General features: G+C 47.7%; 2 protein-coding genes across 21 annotated transcripts in view; one reads left to right on the top strand and one right to left on the bottom strand.

Annotated features, from left to right (window-relative positions):
* Window positions 1–82: 82 nt before the first annotated feature.
* RNaseZ (ribonuclease Z) lies at window positions 83–2928 on the top strand. Its single transcript, XM_017144692.3, has 2 exons — window positions 83–1440; window positions 1504–2928. Exons 1-2 carry the CDS (start codon window positions 216–218, stop codon window positions 2577–2579), a joined length of 2301 nt encoding a protein of 766 aa, XP_017000181.2. The 5' UTR covers window positions 83–215; the 3' UTR covers window positions 2580–2928.
* The window catches only part of CAP (Cbl-associated protein), a 33404-nt gene continuing 15063 nt past the window's right edge, over window positions 2854–21194 (bottom strand). For 2 of the 20 annotated variants that reach the window (XM_070212282.1, XM_070212283.1), the window contains 15 exons: window positions 19126–19265; window positions 18975–19047; window positions 18733–18765; window positions 18169–18322; window positions 17984–18104; window positions 17624–17656; window positions 17146–17198; window positions 16906–17084; window positions 12696–16526; window positions 12380–12478; window positions 5082–5415; window positions 4912–5026; window positions 4251–4457; window positions 3962–4194; window positions 2854–3737 (listed from right to left, as the gene is read on the bottom strand). In XM_070212282.1, the coding sequence (XP_070068383.1) occupies window positions 3569–3737; window positions 3962–4194; window positions 4251–4457; window positions 4912–5026; window positions 5082–5415; window positions 12380–12478; window positions 12696–16526; window positions 16906–17084; window positions 17146–17198; window positions 17624–17656; window positions 17984–18104; window positions 18169–18322; window positions 18733–18765; window positions 18975–19047; window positions 19126–19265 (5774 nt within the window). In that variant the 3' untranslated portion in view covers window positions 2854–3568. Of the gene's footprint in view, window positions 3738–3961; window positions 4195–4250; window positions 4458–4911; window positions 5027–5081; window positions 5416–8154; window positions 8765–12379; window positions 12479–12695; window positions 16527–16905; window positions 17085–17145; window positions 17199–17623; window positions 17657–17983; window positions 18105–18168; window positions 18323–18732; window positions 18766–18974; window positions 19048–19125; window positions 19266–19452; window positions 19552–20182; window positions 20555–21194 lie in introns of those variants that run through there. The other 18 variants (XM_070212286.1, XM_070212289.1, XM_070212284.1 and 15 more) reach the window with 16 other exon arrangements.

The following is a 21194-nucleotide window of genomic DNA, read 5'->3' as shown; positions in this document are numbered from 1 at the left end:
TTATAAACTTAAAAATTAATTAAAAGTTTTTTTTATGATTTGGAACCTTTGCCATAGTTTGTTCGATATATCGCAACTGTACTGTCATCACTAATTGCAACAGCTGTTCGCAGACACACGTTGCCGCGGCTGACGAAATCCATGCGAATAGTTTTGGTGAAATCCCCGGGTTACTCCCTGTTTACTGGAAGTTCAACGACGCCGACGAAGTACGCATGTATTTAGCGAGGTCCACCGGGTCGCCAATCTATAGAACTCTGCGAACACTCACGACGAGTACATCGATGGCGGCCACAATTGCCTCCGCCAAGGATCCGCTAACAGGACCTCGCTATGAGCGGGAGCCGAATGTCCTGAAGAAGAAGCTGGCCTCCGTGGTGCCAGGAACCGTGAATCTCCAAGTCCTGGGCTCCGGCGCCAATGGAGCGCCGGCCGCAGTTTATTTGTTTACGGATCAGGCGCGGTACTTATTCAATTGCGGCGAGGGAACCCAGCGATTGGCCCACGAGCACAAGACCCGACTCTCCCGCTTGGAACAGATCTTCCTCACCCAAAACACGTGGGCATCCGCCGGTGGCTTACCCGGTCTGACACTGACCATCCAGGATGCCGGAGTGCGCGACCTGGGGCTCCATGGACCACCCCATCTCGGCTCTATGCTGCAGTCAATGCGACGCTTTGTGGTCCTGAAGAACCTCCAGGTGCGGCCCATCGATTGCTCCGAGGGCGCCTGCTTCGAGGACTCGATCCTTAAGGTGGACTCCCTGCCGCTGATTAGCTCAGAAGATGCAGCGAAAAGTGTGATCAACTACGTCTGCCAGCTGAAACCCCGTGCTGGCGCTCTGAATTTGGTCAAGTGTGTGGAGAAGGGTGTGCCGCCAGGACCTCTGCTGGGACAGCTCAAGAACGGAAAGGATATCACCCTGCCCGACGGAACTGTCGTGCGATCTGCCGACGTCACCGAGGCCAGTGAAACTGCTCTCTCCTTCGTGTTTCTGGATGTTCCTTCCGAGGATTATCTACGTGCACTCCTGACACACGGCAAACGGCTCAAGAAGTTGGGCGAAGAGAAGCTCACCGAAGTGGCCCTGGTGGTGCACTTCACGCCTTATCAAATGGCTTCTCGGCAGGAGTATAGGGATTTCCTAGAGGATAACTTCTCACCCGGCACCCAGCACATCCACTTAAGTTCCCCCTTAAACCAATTCTCTGGCTATGCGGCTGCCCATCGCATCCAACACCAGTTGCACCAGCTGGCCCCGCAGGTATTCCCGCTGCTGGGCGAGCAGCTTCCGTGCCAGAGTCAGTGCCTCAGCCTGAACTTGAAGAAAACTAAGCTGGATGAGGCCGATGCCGACGAAGCGGCGAATGCTAAGGGTGCCGAGCAAGAGGAACAGGGCGTGGTGGCCATGACCAGCTTTCACCTGCGGCCGAGAAAGGGTGGGTACTAACTTAAAATACCACTCAATATATCCTTCTATATATTTGTTTACTTCCACGAAGGTCTGGATCGCACCCTGGAGTCCAAGCTGACGCCCGAGGAGTACGTCAAGGAGACCCACGCCGTGCCCGGCTTCATCGAACTCTTGGCCAAATACAAAGAAGACTATAGTTTCCCCCACAACTCTGCCAACAGCTACCCAAAGATTATTTTCCTGGGCACCGGCTCCTGCATTCCCAATAAGACGCGCAACGTTAGCTCTATTCTGATAAAGACTGCGATCGATGCCTACGTACTGTTGGACTGTGGAGAAGGCACCTACGGCCAGATTGTGCGTCTTTACGGCCGCGACCAGGGGCAGAAGATTCTCCGTCAACTGCAGGCGATTTACGTTTCGCATTTGCATGCCGATCACCACATCGGACTAATTGGTTTGCTAAGAGAAAGGAGGCAACTGGAACCGAAGGCTAGCCCGCTAATATTGCTGGCCCCTCGCCAAATCGATCCTTGGCTGGAATTTTACAACCGGCAGATTGAAACGATAGAGGATGCCTACACGCTGGTGGCCAACGGCGAACTCCTGGCTACTCCCCTCATCGGGGAGAAAGTTGATCCTCTGGGCATCTCATCCATATCCACCTGCCTGGTAAGGCACTGCCCCAACTCATTCGGAATAAGCCTCACACTGGCAGCTAAGTACAAAGACGAACCCGTGAAGATTACGTACAGCGGCGACACCATGCCCTGCCAGGATCTGATCGATCTGGGCCGCGACTCCACGGTGCTCATCCACGAGGCAACCATGGAGGACGACCTGGAGGAGGAGGCGAGATTGAAGACGCATAGCACCGTGTCGCAGGCTATTCAGCAGGGTCGTAATATGGACGCTCGCCACACGATTCTCACCCACTTTTCGCAGCGTTACGCGAAGTGCCCGCGGTTACCGAGTGACGAAGATATGCAACGAGTGGCCATTGCCTTCGACAATATGGAAGTGACCCTTGAGGATTTGCAGCATTACCATAAGCTCTACCCCGCCCTGTTGGCCATGTACGCCGAATATACGGAAGAACTGGAGCAGCGGGCGGTTAAGCGCGAGCTAAAACAGGAGCGAAAGCGCAAGTTGGCAGAAACGTGATCGAGGAGCAGGTTAATTTATTCAATCAGCTACTGTTATACTAATATTAGGGACGAGTTGTAAATGTTAAGTTATGAAGCTAGGCCTTAAACTCATGAAATGTACCCAAACGCCTGGAATATATAGGTTTTATATATGTTTTAGTACAGTACAAAACTCTTCATATAAACAATATTTATATACAGCCGTGCATCTAAGCGGTATATTGATTTTGGTGTTACGAGTTATATTTTCAGTTCCCCCTGAAATCCAATAATAAATAATGCAATCCAAATTGTTTTTTAGTTTCTTCTTTATTTACTAAATACGCTTGCAACAGTGTCTGTGTAATAAACGCTTTTTGTAATGATTTTAAAATGGTTTCTGTTGGTTCGGACTCGACAATATCATCATAAATAATATTAATAATTATCAATAGTAATTATCCACTTTGCCGACTCAACAAGGGGCACTTGAATCCTAGCATTTTTTTTTGCTTTTAGTCATTTAAATTTCAACTTTAAGGCACTTTAGTTCAACGGTCTTCACTTCTTTTTTTGTAATTGATTTTCTTTTTGGAAATTAGCTGTGACTAGTTAAAATTAGTAGGTAAACGACAAAGTATATATATGTATGATCTTAATTTAGGTCCTTCGATATTTGGTGTGTGTGTGTTTGGGTGAACGGGGTGTCGGAGTGGGGAGGTGGAGGGGACAACTTCTGGTTAATATTTGCATCTCATAAATAAACGTAATTCCAACATTGATATAATTAATGCTCTGTTTAAAAATAAATAAATAGCTTTAAATTACGGCAAAACGAAAGCAGCAGAATTAGCGGGATAAGAATTATTCAACAACAACATAAAATAATCCAGTAAAACCAAGTCAGAATTAATGATAGAACTGCCTTCGCCCCGGCCACGCTGATTCCTCCTCATATTAGACTACAAATTCATTAAGATTAGAGACGAACGCCGATCCGGGGGCAGGATCTTACTTCGATCTCCTCTAGGCCCGTTCCACGTAGTTGCCGGGGAATGTGCCGAAGCAGCCGGTCCTCTGTGAGGTGCCCACGAACCATCCGTCGTCGCACTTCTCTAGCACATGGACCACATCTCCCTCGAGCAGTTCCAGTTCGTCGGAGTTCTGGGGCCGGTACTTGTACAGGGCTCGATACCTAAAAGGTACAAAATTAATGATTTTTCTGCAACTCACTAAATAAGTGATATTTTTGAAAAGAATCTGTGTTTTTAAATTCCTTTAAAATGGTGTCTAAAAGCTAAATAAGCAGTAAAATATTAAACCTTTAGATACATTTATAGGAATTTCAAGCTAATTGTTATTTCACAGATAAATTTAATTTATCTTCTCATATAATATAATATTCCCTGGATAACTTACGCCAATGGCTCGGAACTGGTGTCCACGTGGAGGGCGTCCGTCTTGTGGAGCGTCCGCGTTTCCTTGAGGATTCCATTCGGTGGCTGGGCTCCATTTTGCGTGAGCGTGTTGAACTCATTGTTGATGTTTGTGCGCAGCACGTCGAGATTGGGCCGCAGATTTGTCGTGCTTTGGGTGGTGATCACGGTCGTAGTCCGGGCCGCTATGTCCTCAGCACCAATATCCGTGAGTACCTGTCGTTTTAAACACAATTAGCAATTTAATGGAAAATGTTTGTAAATAAACTTACTTCCACATAGGAGCACGGGAAGATGCCCTTCCTGTTGGCAATCTTGCCCTCGAACCAGTTTCCGTCCACTCGGCGTGTCAATGTTACCAATTCGCCCTTGTTCAAAGAGAGTTCGATGCCCGATTGGGCCTGGAAGTTGTATTTGGCACGGGCCTGGCCTTCCGATGGCCGCTTGGATGGGGTACGGGCGCCATCTCGACTGACAATCTGGAATTGAGAAATAGATGGATTAATTGACGCATACTTCAAGCTAACAATTATAATGATTAATAGCTATATTACTAATTTTGTTTCTAGAACAAAACCTATTTCCTATGCGTCACTTTATTTTGAAATTGCTGAACATAACTAAAAAACAATGTTTATTCATCTGACTTTTTCATTATGTACACTAATTTGAACACCTCATGTTTTATCTTTAGAATGTTCTATTTTAGGGAATGCTCTTAATTATTGTAAAATCTAGTACTTTTGTAACCCTAGCAATCATGTTTAAATGGTATTCAGCTTTGAGATCGGGAATTCGTAAGTTTATTAACTAAATTTCCGTAAAATGCAAGCAAATATGAACAAACAAGTTTAAATATGAAACATTTAACATTTCACCAACATACAAGTGAAGAGTTTACCCTCCAATCACCATCTCCAGCTGATCACTCACCTCAACATAACTGGCTGGGAGCAGTCCAATCATGGCATTGTGCTCGCCCTCGTACCAATTGGCATCGATCTGCCGCCTGATGTAGATGGTGTCGCCCTTTCGGAACGAAAGCTCCCTGGAAAGACACTGAATTTAATATTGCTCAAGGGACTTATTTCGGGGGTACCCACTTGGAGCTCTGTCCCTGGAAGTTGAAGAGTGCCCGGGCCACCGTCTTGGGACCCACCAGCGACTTGAGGGTCACGTCCGTGGGGAAGTCATCGTAGCGATTGAGGGCGATGGGCGACTTCTGCGACGGCGTGAAGTTGTCCGTGTGGCGGCGCGAGTTCATGTCCTGCAGCTCCTGTAGATACTTGCGACGGCGCTCCTCGTGGTAGAGCTTCTGCATGTGCTCCGCTTGGCGAATGGCTAGTTCCTCCTCCGGCACGTTCTGGCGCTGCTCATGCCTGATCGGGGTCTTGAAGTGGATGTTCACGTCTGTGGCATAGTAACGATTGGGAGACTCTGTTCAGATGAGAGGCACAAGGCGGCAAGATGGGGTTTTCAGGCGGCTCAAGCAATGCGATGAGTCTTTGGCTGTGTTGGTTCCCCCTAATTGGACTTATAATCTACAGTAACCCCATAATAAGTTTGAATTAAGAATCCATTTTCGTCGAGTGTACTCGGTGTTTACCCCACAAATAGCTAACTTCTGTCGCCATCGTAGTTTTCCCAGTCGTAAGACGATCTAACCGCAAATAGTCGCTTCTGTTACGAAACACTGGCTTATCTGGGAGTCGGGTGCGGCGCACATATCTGTCTGCCAATTGGTAGGCAAATAAACAGCCACCACATGGCCCCCACCCACCTGATACCCCCCATTCCACAATCTCAAATTGAATTAGGCAGCTCTCTCAAATGGAGAATGAGCTGCAATTGAAGTTAATGCTCGTTAGCCTAACAATCTGATAATTGGGGTCTGAAGTAAATAAAGGCAGCAGTAGAGTTCCGCTAAGCCAGCTGACCTCGCGATAAGACTGTTTCTTATTTGCATGCGAATCACTCGGAGTTACTCATCGCCTTAAATGCCCCGATTCCATGCCGTTCAATTGATGCCTATAATGGAATTGCGCAGCAGGCGGCCAACTGATTAAGATGGAATATAACTTCAGAATCTATTGACCCGATTCGAGAAAATCTCAAGGGGAAAACCTCGGACGAGGAATGGGGGTAGGTGGAAGTGGAAGGGGTAGTGGTGTGGCAGCTGCACAAATATTTCTACGGCAAATAAGCCATGAGCCGCAAAGCTTTGTCTTCGAACAACAACAATTAACAACAGCTTTGTACGTGCTGTTTACGCCAAGTGAAGAAATGAAAAGAGAGGTTTAATTGACACTCGGGGGATTGGGATTTTCACTTTCACTGATTCGCTGCGGCATATTTTTGCCAGCGTTTGAAAGTGCTTGCACAGAGAAAAATCGTGGTGCTATCAATTTGATAGTGCTATCTGCTCTTATGAAGAGTTTTAGCCTTATTTTTAACTATCAAGGTAATTCTACTTGTAGCACATTCTTATGAGTTAAATGTTTATTTAAAATTTGATAAGGGCTTCATTGTAATTCGCGGAAACTGTTTTCTGAAAACTTATGACTCTGATCAGTAAGATTCAAATCTAGATAGAACACTTTGAATAATAGAGGTAATATTTCCCCTATAAGACATAAACACAGACACACGTAAGCCTTTCAAGGCTCTTCTAGCATTTCACGCTCAATTAAGTTTTTAAACGATTTTCTTTACTGTTTTCTGGGGTGAGCACTCATTAGTCACAACAATCAATCAGAATCAGAATCCGAATCGAAGGCTGAGCCAATTTTCTGATAATGCGGAGGAGAATCGGCGACAACAACAAAGCTTCGCGCTTCACTTGAGCCGGAGAAAGAGACGGGGAGAAAGGGTGCAGAAAGAGAGAGAGGGACCAGTAACCGACTTTACCGTAGCACGCGTAGCGCTCAACTGAAACCGAAATCGAAATTGAATGGGGGCCCCAAGGCAGCTAAGCTATACGGAGAGATAGAGACAGATGGGGAAGGAGAAAGAGCAGAGAAGAAAGAGAGGGAAGACCAGAAGACGAAGCTTCGCGTCTACGTCAAAGACTTTTCGACTCTCTGCCGGGTGAGTAATTCCCAGAGATAGCGGCGTTCGTATTACTACAAGTTCCGTTTTCTGGCGGCGCCGCCTCACGTTTAATTGTTGTTTTTGTCTCTGTTGTTGTTGGTGCTGTGGGGTGTGTGAATTGCTTGTTGGCGGCACAGTGGCTCAAAACGGTTACAAATACCTCAATTTATCACGACCCAAAGAAGTGCAGATAATAATTATTTTTTGTAGGAAATAACTTGGGAATAAACAAAACTTTTATGTACCTGAAAATAATTTTTTTCCATTTAAAAAATAAATTGTTATCAGATGTCAGAAATAAAATGGTTATTAACTTAAATATTTTCCAGGACCAACAACCAAAATCGTTAATGCTCTTTTAATAGAAAAATAGATCTGGTATGCAGTACAATATTCTCAGATTAAACCCAATATACAGAAATATACTTCCCACTGTTGCTGCTTCATGTTGATCATAGTAAAATAAAAGCTTTTCCTTGCATCTACTGATACAGCCTCAAGCTTTTATCAAAGTCTTTGGGATTCGAACGTGAGGAGCGTGGCCAAAAGCTGAACTCTCTTTTAGCCACCTCTCTTCAGCAAACTCAGGCGGCCCAGGTGATAACGAGTTTTTGCCTTTTTTGCAAAAGAAAAACCGTGAGAAAGTGCAAAACAGGAAGGTCGCTTAGTCAAATGAGAAAGTGCAAAGCGAACGAGGCGGTGGGAGCTGGAAAGGGGTTCAATCGATCGCTTGACTTTCTTTTATCTCGCTGGGGCCTATCTGCGGTTGGGGTAACAGTTAAAAACAGATGAAAGAAAAAAAATCGCAGCTCACCCTCAACATACAAACATTTTAATACAATTTTTGAAAAATAAGTTTTTCTCAACATAAAAAAAATGTTATCTTTACAGATTTGCTTAAAATTCCCCTGGTAAAATATAGTACCTATTATGCCACCACTCGAATGAAAATAAAAGGAAATTGAGTATTCAAAAATCATGCAACAAAAAACAAAAATTTGTTTTAAACCAAATTATGGATCCGCCACAAAGTCCGTAGATCCTATCTTAATATGATTTTTAGACGACTACGAGCTAAATACTAACTGCTGGGCCACTGATGTTGCAGCTTTTGGTAGTTTAACTGCTGTCGCTGTTGCAAATGCTGCTGATGCTGGTGCTGCTGCTGCAGCAATTGCTGTTGCTGCTGCCAGAGAAGCAGCGGCATGGAAGCCCCAATGGCCCGTTGGTTGGCAAGATAGGCCTGCCTTTGGTGGGGCTGCGGCGTGTGGGGCAGTCCCACCACGTGGTAGCCACCAGCACCCGGGACACCCTGATAGTTTAAGGGGGACGGCGGTCTCAGGGGAGCCGGAGTTCCCTCGTAGTCATATCCCCGACGGTGTATCCACAGGATTTTTCCGCAGTTCGGTATATCGCAAGCATTGTTGTTGCTGCTGCTCATGGTGGTGATGTTGCTGGCATTACGGATATTGCTGTCACCTCCACTGCTCTGAGGCCTTTGCCAGGGATTTTCGTTAATCTCCGGGCCGCGCCACAAGCTTTGATCCGCCACCGGAAATCTTTCATCCTCCAGTTCCAGGTCATTGCAGCTGCGATGCAGCTTCTGCCGCCAGTGGACCGCCTTGCTCTTGGAATAACTGGAGGATTGGCTGCGGTGCGGCGCCAGCGTTTGATGGATCATACTGCCGCAGTTGCATAAGACATTTAATTGCGATTTTCACCGAGCGCAACCCGAAAGACACGTTTTTTTGGCACGGAAAAGTGAAACTGACTAACGGCCGCGACAGGTACCCATGTGTATTCCCGAGTTTGTTTTGTTGACGGCATCGTCTTGGCCATGGCAACGCGAACGAACTGCAGGCCGGCAAGGTGAGCCACCCCCAGCCAGGCAGCAACAAAAAGCAGCAGTGCCACCACCCACGGACAGGTGGGTGGTTCGGGTGGTTCAGGTGGCCCAGGTGGTGAGCTAAGCAGGTCAGGCCCGTCCGCGTGGCCGGCATTCTCATTGGAGATATCGATTAATTTGGTCAACCGAGGCACGGCGCGCCTTCAAAGCGAAATTGCACCAATTGCGGAAATTGCCCGTCGTTGCGGTAGTAAAAATGCTTTTAACAAAGGTCAACGAATGACAGTGGCTCGGAGCAGGGCACAAAGGAGGCACAAAGGTCCTGGCTTATATATAGAAGGACAACTATAATTGCTCCTTTAACTAGCTTCATTGAGCTGTAACATGGGCCTAATTATATTTATTTTAAGTTATCCGAATACTCGACTAATAAATTGGTTTAGGAGTTGAATAAGTACTTGTTAAGAGAATAAGGATACCATTTCATAAAAAATTCGTTAAATTCTTTAAAAAAACCACAGTGGTTCATGTTTTAGTATTAAACCAATAAAACTTCCTAATAAAACTTACAAGATAAAACTAAAACGGGGAAATTCATGGTGTAACAAGAGAGAACGCTATAGTCGGGTTGTTGTCCCGACTATCTAATACCCGTCACTCAGCTAAAGGGAGTGCGAACGCTGTGTCGGGTTGGTGTCCCGACTAATAATCGTAACTCAGCTAAAGGGAGTGCGAGGGAGATAGATATATAATTTTTGATTGCGTATAACTTTTTAATGAATGGTCCGATTTGAAAAATGTCTTCTACATTTCGATAGGTATAAATATACACAACAAAATTGCATTTATACTTCTCGGAAATCTTTAAAGATGTGGGCGCAGGACCCATTTTAAAATCGTTAGTGGGCGATTGTGGGCGTTAGAGGGGGCGTGGCGCTCGGCTAAAATAAAGCCAAAGAATATGTGTGGGAAATCTCAACCTTCTAGCTTTTGTAGTTTCTGAGATCTCAGCGTTCATACAGACGGACAGACGGACAGACGGACATGGCTAGATCGACTCGGCTAGTGACCCTGATCAAGAATATATATACTTTATGGGGTCGGAAACGCTTCCTTCTAGCTGTTACATACTTTTGCACGAATCTGGTATACCCTTTTACTCTACGAGTAACGGGTATAAAAACTATTTAAATTACAAATCGTAGTCTTTTTTCCTATTAAAATGGGAACACTTTCATAAAATAGAAGCTTATCCTTTCGTCCTACATTTTTTAGTAATACGCTTTTTATCGTTTATTATACCCTTTCAGAACCTAACCTAGTCCTTTTTGTCCGTCCGTCTGTCTGTACGTTTGCACGCAAACTTGTCACCAGTTCTAAAGCTATCGGTATGAAACTTTCTTAAAGTCTACTTTTTATTGCAGGTTGTATCTAAGTCGGAACTAGCCAGATCGCAGAATAATATCCTTCACTTCTTATGCGGATGATCGAAAAAGTAACATAACAGAGAATATGCTTTTCTGAAGTTTACCACTTTTTAAGAGTTCGTTCTGTAACGCTTGTGGCAGATAAAGGGATTTGCAGAGCCACCTAGGGGTCAAACGGTGATGGTGCCGCCATCTACTTTTTGGCTGTGGTACTAACATTAGGCTAGAGGAAGAATTCTGGAGGGGAAAGGTTTTCGGAGACAAAGAAGTCATAGTCAGGGAGAGCGGTGGTAGCTCCAACCTAGATCCGCGCGCCACAATTGTTCTTTCCATTTTTGGCAGCAGCCATCTATAATTCTTGTAATTATTTAGGTTTGGCGCCTTATGGAGAATTATTAAAGACCCATAATCGAAGCTAAACACTCTGGAGCGAGCCGCTGAAAGCGAAACGACGACCCCCCATCCTGGCAAAAGGGAACATTGAGGATTTTAACTACTTTATTTGATACCAAAAGAAAGGCATTTTTTTAAACTTCTATCTCAGGGGCATAGGCAAATCAAGTGCATTTTGTGAGGGAATCGAGCCGCCAAGTCTCCAAAAAAGTAGTTCGATGCAACTTCAATCAACTCCGACCAGAGATTGAATTCGCCGGGAAAATCGCTCAATCCCATTTCCTCTCTCTCCCCCAACTCACCAAGCTTCGAGTGTGGTGGACTTGAGTGGAATTCTGAGCGAGCAGTTTTTTTTGGCCAGCGCGTACCCATGGCGATCCACAGTCGAATTTGTTATAGTATAGAAGAGAGGCCTGCGCCCCAAAAATCGCGAAAAAATTACCCTCGATGGACCGCGATTTCTAAGGAATTTACGTGCAGAAGATTATCGGCGGAAATGCATGGTTCTCTTGTGATTGCATTTCAAAGTGGCGTGTTTTGCTATAAAAACAAAGTAGCATTTTCTTGGATTTTTTGTTGTTTTGTGACATTTTGCTATAAAAAATATATGGGCTTTCCGTTTGTTGTCAAAATAATAGGCGTTCAAAAAAACTCGACAAAAATGTGAAATTGTTTTTATAGCAAGCCAGACCGCACATCCGTGAATTAAATATCCTCGATGGACCGTGATTTCTTAAGAGCTTTAGCGACCATGGATGACCAACATATACATTTTATAATGAATCTTAACAATTAACTATCCTCGGTGGACAGCATGCGCGGATCCACGGGGAGTGATATGGGTGATATATCACCCCCACTCGGGTGAAAAATGAATGAAATGTTGGTATTCAAAAAGTATGCAACAAAAAAATTGTTCTGATATCACCCCCCACAAAAAAATCCTGGATCCGCCACTGGATGACAGTGATTCCTTATATTCAACATATGCGTGTCTTATAAAATTATTATTACTTTACCTTCATAGTTAATTCTTAAGATTCATTTAAAAAATGTATATGTTGGTCATCCATGGTCGCAAAAATATTTTTTAAAAAATCGCGCGATTATTAGGGATCTTTTAGGAGTTTCTATCTATTCTGTCTGTCTGCGTGTCTGTATGGGATTATTCTCCCTCTATTTATTTTCCCTATATTCTGCCTATATATTTTTTGTGGAAATAAATGAAGGCTGAAGATTAAAGGACAAGATCACCACCCCACACAACCGACAAGGAGCAAGCTGGACCTTTGCGCGTGCGTCCTTAATGCCATTACCATTACTAGAAACAAATTAGCCAGCTGCCATACGAATGCTCGGAAAGTTAAGAGGTAAAAAGATGGAGCTTCCCATTCTTTTAAAAATATTCATTTAGCTATACAAACATTTTTTAATTAAATAAAATATGACAAATAAAATAGTTGTCATAGGAACTATTATGAACTTATGATGGTTTGATTGCATGATATTGGTTTGGCGGCCAGGGTATACAAACTTCGGATTGCCAAAGTTAGATTTCCTTCTTGTTTTAGTTTCGCTCTTAAGCAGCGGTTACTTTGGCGCCACTGGGAATTGACCAGGAAACACCTGCATCATCGTCACTCACCTGATCCGTCGACGGTGTCGGTGTTGTACGGGAAATCGTAGAGGGTGTGACCCTTGACCGGCGGCTGGGGGGGAATGGGGGGCGCGTTCGGGTCGAGATCTGCGCCAACGATTACAGATAAGAGACGAGTAAAGGGATAATTTCGAAAAGTTAAGACCAATGGGGAAGTACCCAAAAGCAACAGCAGCTAGCTCTACGAGATCTACAAGATCAGGCGACCAACGAAGCATAGTCTATAGGGATGATGACCAGGGTTGCCCTGGCTCCTGGTTAGTCCCCCAATCACTGCCCCCCGAAAGTGTTTACTATTAATCACCTTTGAAAGTCACCATGGCCGTCTTCTTGAGGCGCTCCAAGGTGCCGTTCTCCTTGGGCTTCTGGCTGCCATTCTCCGCTCCATCGGGTACATATCGAGCCTTGGGGCGATGCTTGTTGGGATCGAACTTCTGGTCGGCGAATATGTCCTTCATGCAGCTGGTTAGCCGGGAGCTCTGCTGGTGCTTCTGCGATCTGGCCGGTCGCGGTGGCGATGTGGAACTGGCCCGCCCGACTCGTTGTGGTTTCCTGGGCAGCTCCTTGGGCTTCGAGGGCTCCGGGTGCCTGTGAGCCACCCAGTCCGCACTCAGGTGCGGCGATATGTCATGGACATCCCGCATATCCGGATGCGATGTGGACAAATAGCTCTGGGTCTGTGGCTCCGGTGACTCGTAGCGCATCCTCAGTCGCTCGAAACAGTGGCTGTTGCTGCTCACACTCCTCGTGGGACTCCTGGTCCGAATGGGCGTGGCTAACTCCTTTTTCAAAGCCGCCGTCTTGCTAATTATATCGATGTGCGGCATTAGCCTGTCCTGGGCGCTCCTCAGACGCCTTCTTCCGCGCTCCGGCGAAGGCGTGGCTGCCCTCGACTCGAACTTGTGGGTCAAACGCGGCACATCCTCCTCCTTCGACACCGCCTCCGTAGCGGTGTCCGGGGCGTCTTTGGATCCCGCATTCATCTCGGGATCGCTGCGCGCCCTCCGCAGCGAGCTAAGCCCAAAAAAATCACGCCGCTCGTTGGATGGCTCCCGTGATCCTGCCGGGTCCTGCTGGATGCTCTCAAAGTGCTGACGCATCTTGCGCACCTCGCCGGTGTAGACCCTCTGCAGATAGGAGCTGGAGCAGGCGGAGGCCTGGCTCTGGGGCGACAGGCTGCGCGAACGGTAGTAGGAGTCGGAGTACAGCTCAAGACTGCCTTCGCCGTGATCCGGTGACCCGTTCCCAAAGCTGATAAGCTCGGTATCGTCGGGCGGACGGTCGGGTGGGCTGTGCAAGTGAAAATTTACCCGGGCCGCAGGTCGTTCGCCAAAAACGCCGCTCAAATCGGTCAGCGAATTGCTGAGCTCCTGGTGGTGGTGCTGATGCTGTTGTCTAGCCCGCTGACGTTCCTGCATGTTCTGATTGATCAGTCGCATCACCTCCGCCTCGTCCGGCGAGGAGTCTTCGCGAGCGTGGTAAATGGTCTTGGGTGGCTCATCGAACTGCCTATCCTCGAAGTACTGAATCTTCTGGCTGATGTCCTCGGCCGGTTCACGAGTCTCCACCTTGGGTTCTGCCTTGCTCTTGACCTCCTGACCCTGGGTGGGCTTGGGTCTGGGTGGCACATCTGGTGGTGGCTTCGACAGGGTCAACTCCGCATTCTTGGCTGCGATGGCGCCACGTGTTTCTCTGGCCACCACCACCGGTGATTGGCTACGAGTGGCACGAGGCAAGGTCTGATTGGCCTGCTGTTCGTCTTTCTTACGCTGCACTGGACCCAGTAACTGATCCTTGGAGATGGTCGAGTTGCAGCGCACCTTCAGGCCATTGGGACGAGAACCCTTCTCCACGGTGACCACATACTGCTCCTCGACGGCGGGAACCTGACGATTTCCCGAGTAGATCTCGTTCAACTGCTGGGTGATTTTCTTGATCTGATCCTTGGACAGAGTGCTTACCAGATCGTTGTCCAGGTGGCGCTCCATTTCGGGTTCGGTGGAGGTTGCGTGGTGCTGTTCCAGGCTGCTGGCCAAGTCGGCCACCGTGTTGCGTCTCCAATGGCGATGGACTGGCTCCGCTTGGAGCTGCTGCTGCTGCCTGAGGAGATTAAGCTGCTCGAAATTGTCGCGCAGATCCTCCACGGACTTCTTCTTGGCAATCAGCGATTGGTCCGCCTCATGACGCCACTTGATGGAGTCAACGTCCTTGGAACGGAAGTGCAGATCTCTCTGCTTCTGGTCGTCCTGCAACTTGCCCACCAAGTAGTGCAGCTCCTTCTCAGCCCGTTCATGGAGTCGTACGCGGCGCCACTCATCAAAGTCCAGGAGCTCTGCATCCTTCCGCAAGGGATGGAAACTGCTAGAGGAGGTGGCCCTCTCCAGCTGACCCACTCGCTCCAAGGTGCTGTAAAAGCGATTCAGCTCGGTGAAACGCTCGCAGTTGTTGCGATACCGACAGCTGGGACTGTGCCGCTCCAGGTGGGTCAAAGAGGTGGCACTGTGGGCCAGTTCCCCGCACTGGTAGAGTCCATTTGAGGGAACAGGAGTGGCCCGCTTCCGTTCATCGGCGCTGCTCAGACTGCTGGCCCTGGCCAATGACTGCTCCTTGTCCTTGGAGCGCAGGCTATCGATGCGACGACGTGAGGGGGAGCGCACTTCGCGGCTGATTTGGGGCACCCTAACCTCCCGTGTGGGCGAGAAGCGACGTTCCTGGCTCAGCTGAGGCGACTGAGGACGAGCAATGTCCGTCACGGTCACCGGTTTCGGGGGACGCTGCTCCTTGCCCTCGTACTTCCACACGAGGTCCTCGATGCACGGCTGCTGCACCGTTTGACTGGCATAGTCGCAGACATCCTCCGGGCCGAACTTGTACTCCTGCGGCAAGGACATGGCCTGCTTGGCATTGTACTCGTTCCAGAAGTTGGTCTTCTCCCTCACAGATTCGCTGTAGGAGTGGACGGTAATTGGAGGTGCTGGTGGCGGTTTGCTGTTCGCCTTGCCAGTCTGTCGTTTCCTTGGAACATGACCTTCGCTACGGCTGTTCTGGAGTGGAACCAGTGCCTTGGATAGTGATCCCCTGGACTTGCCCACATACGTCTTGGGCGGTGCAATGGGCACAAACTCCTGGCGCACCAGCGAGTCAATGGAGAAGGTGGAGTTACTCCTGGGCAAGCTGTCGTTCGATCCGTTCTTGGCCTGACCCTTGCCAGCCTTCGACTTTCTCAACGACCGAGTACCACAGTCCAAAAGCGTCTGGGGTCGCACCTGCGGAAAGCACATGGTCTGCCTTGTCGTGGTGCTCACTGTAGTCTGACGAAGTCGCGGCAAGGACTTGCTACGCAAAGTGGCATAGGAACGCACGGCCTCCCTCACCTCCTGAGGTGATTTGAGGGAGGGATCCCTCAGTATATTGGTACTGGCCTCAAAGTTGGTGCGATTAGCTGGTAGGGTGTTCTCCAGTCGCTTCTTCTCCTCGGCGAAGCTCCGCTCCTTGGAGATGCTCCTGCCGAAGGCCACGGGACTGCGGCTGGAGTGGCGAAGTGCTAGGAGACGGGCAGGACGTCTATTGGGACTGGAGGACCTCAAACGGGACTGCTGCTGCTGTTGCTGAACGCGACGGGTGAGTCGGGTCTCCTTGGTGGCCGTAAGGGTTTGCAGGAGCGTTGACACCGCTCCCGCGGACTTCGATCGACAAATGGGCTCACGACGGGAGCAGCTCGAGGTGGCCACCTTCCTTAGGGTGATGGTAGACACCCCCGGGGCATTTCCATTCGGCGGCTGAAAGCACTGCTCGTGCCGGGACTTGGAGGCGGAACTGAGGACCCGCACAGTGCTCTTCGTGCAGCTGGACTTGCGGTGGGGAGGCCTCGGAGGTGGGTCATCCGGTTGCGACACTTGCTGCTTCTTGCTCAAGGGAATGAACGAGGGCAGAGTCTTCGACAGCTGCGAGAACATCTTCACCGACTTCTTTTCCCTTCCCTTGCTCAAAGATTGAGGGGGCGGTGGTGGTGGCGGTGGTGGCGGCGGAGGGGGAGGTACTTTCAAGGGCTCTTCCTCTTCCAGCTCCTTGGTGCTCACACGAATCTTTGTGAGCGTGGGAGTGATCTGTATGAATTCGAACTCCTCCACAATTTCTTGAGGAAGGCAATAAATCGGTTTGGAAATTAGCCAGCGGCTTCTGATGATTGTTTTTTTGTTTGGTGGTGCCTGTGACGGTGGTGCCATAAACGGTGGTGCTTATTTTGTTTCTTTTCGGTGGTGCCCGCCCTTCTCCAGGCAGACAAATACAACTTCAGGTGAGCAGTGAGAGTGGGTGAGAGGGATAGAACCAGGGCAACAGGTGGCAAAGAGTTTACAGTCTTACATAGTTTGGGTGTACGATAGATAGACCTTGGAACCAACACCGTTTGCAGAATTAGTGAGTAGAATAGCCCAGCGACTTACAACTAAGTTAGATGTTAGACTGGATTTACGGGGAGAACTAGCCCAAGGGTAACGAGAGGTATCACTCACCACGGGGCTTCTCGGGCGCTGGTTTGCGGAAGCCTAGCAGTGGAGGTTCTCCGCCTGCCTGGAGACTCTTGTAGGCCTGCTTTTGCTCGACGGGACTGAGGGGACTGCTCACGGGTACCTCCTTCTTTCGGAAGACCAGGTTCGAGTCGCTGGTATAACCGGATTCCTTGGCCAAAGCTCTGGGGAGACAGGAATGGTGGTTATTTTTATACAACTTAACGTTTGTTAGTTTCTGCTTACCTGGACAAATTACCTTCAGTGTACAACGGTGATAGTTTCGATTGTTCTAGGTTCTATCGAAGGAAAAGAGAAAATACGGAGATTAGCATTCGTTTGGATAAGGCACTGCATTTGATCGAGTGGCTGCTATTAGTAGTTCTGGTGCCTTTTGCAATGATTCCTGCCTCGCTTTCTCATTCTGACAGACCGATGGATGTTCTGTCCAAGGAAACTTACTCCGATGCCGTCGAAATCATCGACGAACTCTATGATAATTCGAGGGATGCGTGTATGCTCCCTAAGCCACTTTGCGAACGATATGAATCAGGCATTTTGGCATTTTGGCAGGCGGTAAATGGTAGGCAAGGAGGATATAATAGTAAGCAGATAGTTCGGAACGGATTAGTTCACGTTAGAAAACGGATAACGGTCTCGAGTAACTCAAATCGGAAGGTAAATAAACTAAAACTAAATCTAGATTATATAGTAGAGATCATACCCCGTTAAAGATGTCCATCACTTCGTCCCACCACTAGAATTGTGAATAGAATAATTGCTGTGAGTTAGAATATTCGAGGCGATCTGAATGACTGATTATGGGTGGTGAAAGTGAATGTGAATGCTAATGAACCCTTGTCGGGTATTTAATATGGCGTTGTGAAGGAGCAGGGGCAATAAGCTTATCTTGGACGGTGCTGAGGGTTAGGCCAGTGAAGTGGTTTCAACAAACGAATGGTTTATTCGCTTGCGTTTAAAGTGATGGTTGTGAATGGTTGGATTGTTCCAAAATGATGTGCATTTCGGTTACACACTGATGAATCTATTATGCAAATGTTTTCGGAGTAAGGGCAGCACTTACCTCCTTCTTTTCCTTTTCGGAAACAGACGAATGACCTGTCGTATAGTTCTCGATGCGACCTGGCTGATTTTTATACGAATTCTGCGCTGACTTTATGGGATTTGGCATAGTACCATACAACCTGCGGATTAAATGATAATGGCTAGGTAAGAGGGTCCTAATTGTATATCCAAGTGGCGACTCACTTTTCGTCCTGGTTGAGGTTGCGCACATTGACAGCCGAGGAGACGGACTGCACGCGGTGCGGATTCTGGGTGCGATACCTCACCGTTGAGTAATCGGAATCGTAGTTGGGTTCTGGCTCTGAGACGTAGCCGTTGCTCTTGTACGACGGACGGGCTATTGGGATGTAAAAAACCTTATTAGTCGGTGTGAGTACCGAGACGGCTAAGCATAAAGCGGTTTCTCAAGCTCTACTACATAATAATCATTACTTTGTCTTGGTGGTGTACTGGCGGACATGATGTTAGGTTTTGAGTTGGGTGAGTTGGGCCTTAGATTAGGTTAGTCTTGGGGTTTAGTGAAGCCAAATTGTCAATAAGCTAGACACGGGAGTATGAGAAAAATCATATGTAGGTAAACCAAATAATACAGCATGCATGCAAACCAAAAAAAACCAAAATATAATGAAGCTCTCTATTGTTTAGAGGTTGGAGGGTCTTAAACCCCTTCCATATGTACAGGCAAAAGCGGGTAACTAAAGGGAGAGGCTACTGGGGGATAGCATAGTTTATAGATCAAAGAATCACCTCTGGGACACTTGTAGCGAATCACGAATTCATCTTGAGGCGAAAGCGAATGGGAAATGAGAAACGACAGTTGTTGAAGAGACAGAAACGATAAGTCGGAGATCAGATCAGACTGAAGCATTAGGAGGATGGGGAAATGGAAATTTTTGGGGTCTGGGAATGAGCTGGGATGGGAATGGAGATGGTGTTCTCGGGAGGTTCGTAATGCTTCAGACCAAAGGGAGAATGAGAGAGACATTTACCGCCGTTCTTCTGCTTGTGAATCGTCTGATACAGACGCTTGTACCACTCATGCTGATGCGGCTCCTGGACCTCCTGCATGTGGATAGGGATAACAGAACAATACTCGTATCAAATCGTCTCACTTCGAACCCACAACCCCGGTTCCTTTACCGATCTGAGGATGATGGGCATTCCATCGTTGGTCACCGGACCGATGCCGTCGTACTGCCTTCGCCCTAACTGTGCCATTTTCCTCGGACGATCGCTGCCCGTCTCCGGTTCGCTCATATACTCGTGCTTCACTTTGTAGACTGGAAACCGCAGATGGAGTTTGGTTAGTTATTGGGGGTTCTCTGGGGGCTTTGGGGCATGGGTTTAGGTAGTTAGGTAGTTAGGGTTGAACGGAGGACACAAACATCACAGCTACATTCAGTGTTGTGCGTCGACATGAGCTCGCTTCGCCTGGTCACTTGCCCTACCCACGCGGGATATACTTACTGACTTCATTGGGCCTGTAGGCTGGACGACTGGCGTCGGACAGTTGGCGCCGGACAAACGGCCTCCGCAACTCCGAGTTGGAAGAGGAGCGCTCGAATGCTTTTCGGGACGATAGACGACAGTTAATCGTTAGCGAAATCCAATGAGAAATTTGGGACAGAAAATAGGGGCCAAAAGTGGAGGGGGACCAGTAAAACGTAGCCGGGCAACCCGACTTTTTAATATCCAACACTCAAAGATAATTAGATAATTAATTTGCCTACACTTAATTATAATAATTAAATCATAATAAAAAAAATATTTAATTTTCTATATTCTAATAAATGAGAGTTTATACCTACTGGAAATTTGCTTTCAACCACAAAAAAAAACGATATAGTTCCCAACTTTTGCTAGCCTCGGTGAAGTCAGCTATAAGTATATAGTGTTCATAACAAAATTGTGTACCAAAATATCAGCAGGTAATTGATATTTGGTTATGCCAAAATAGAAAACCATAAATTGAGAACGTTTCGTTTCCTTTTAAACCTATTAATGGGTTGTGCCATAATAATGAAAAGTAGTAAAAGTTTTCTCAGAAGATTTTAAATTGAATGCAAATGGTGTTGTAACAATGTTGTCTAATTACTTTAAAGAAAACAAAGATTTGATATCTTTGAGTATTGGATTAAATACAGAGGAACCCGGCGAAGGACTAAGAGGCAAGGTCAGCTTTGTGTGGATGTAATACTTCTGATCTTGTCGAAGACACTGGCACTGGGCGCCACGGGACCAAAGTGTCCCGAGCAGTCGGTTTCGGTGTAGTCCGAGTTCACGGAGTTGAGGGATGGGTTGGTTGGCAGGTGGGCGTTCTCCTCTCCGTTATCCACGTGTGTCCACGGCGGGATCGTAGTCGCCGTCTTCTGTTGTTGTGGGGCCGTATAGCGCCGCGGCAGAGTGGGCGACTCGAACCGCACTGGGCGAAACTCCTTGCGGCCGCTCAACACCGGTGACGGTTGGGGCGTCCAAACGGGCAGCGAGGGTGGCGGCGGGGGCGGGGGCGTGGCCGAGGTGGCGCCCGATTGATTTAGTTCACCAGTGGAACCGTAAGGTGTCCACACGCCTGTCGAAAGTTTTTCAGAGGGTGAGCGAGTGTGGGCGGTGGACTGGGGGACTTTGGGTCTTTCATGTGCCTGATGACATTTTCAGGGGCGCCGGCGAGTTCAGAGATTGAGTTTCCCGCCCCGACATTTACACTTGTCAACAAATTTATGCTCGCTGGCTATGCTTAAACCGCAGATCTCCTCGAAAATAGCTTCTTGGGCAGTCAACAAACCGAGCGAAGACAAATTGACAAACAAACACAGCGACGTGGAACAGCCATAATTAATACGACGGCGACCGAGGAAGCCGCCATTTGGCAGCCATTCAAAATTTGGCCAACACACATAGGCACACACACACAGGGACGCACACTGACGCTCCTCTCACACGGATGGGATGAGTCATCGCATTTGGCGCATGTTTAGCATTCACAAAAAGCACACACATGCAGAGAGATAGTATAAATTTATATTCCCGTACCGTTAAAGAACTGGGCGAGGTGTGCTACAAGGGTTCCCTTTTAGTGAAGGTATCCTAACGCTTGGAACCGGCTTTAAAGTATACTGAGTAAAATAAATTCCCATCTTTGTGACCAAAAAATTATTATCGAGAATTTAGGATAATTATTTCAAAAATACCCACTTAAGAAAATTGAATTT

This window comes from Drosophila takahashii, chromosome 2R, assembly GCF_030179915.1.
Source record: "Drosophila takahashii strain IR98-3 E-12201 chromosome 2R, DtakHiC1v2, whole genome shotgun sequence".
NCBI lineage: Eukaryota > Metazoa > Arthropoda > Insecta > Diptera > Drosophilidae > Drosophila > Drosophila takahashii.
This window is presented reverse-complemented; position numbering and strand designations above follow the sequence as displayed.

Excerpts from the sequence above, each read along its gene's own strand:
- RNaseZ (XM_017144692.3), top strand. The coding sequence starts at position 216 with ATGTATTTAGCGAGGTCCACCGGGTCGCCAATCTATAGAACTCTGCGA. Across the intron at positions 1,441-1,503 it reads TCACCTGCGGCCGAGAAAGG|GTCTGGATCGCACCCTGGAG; the intron begins GTGGGTACTAAC and ends ACTTCCACGAAG.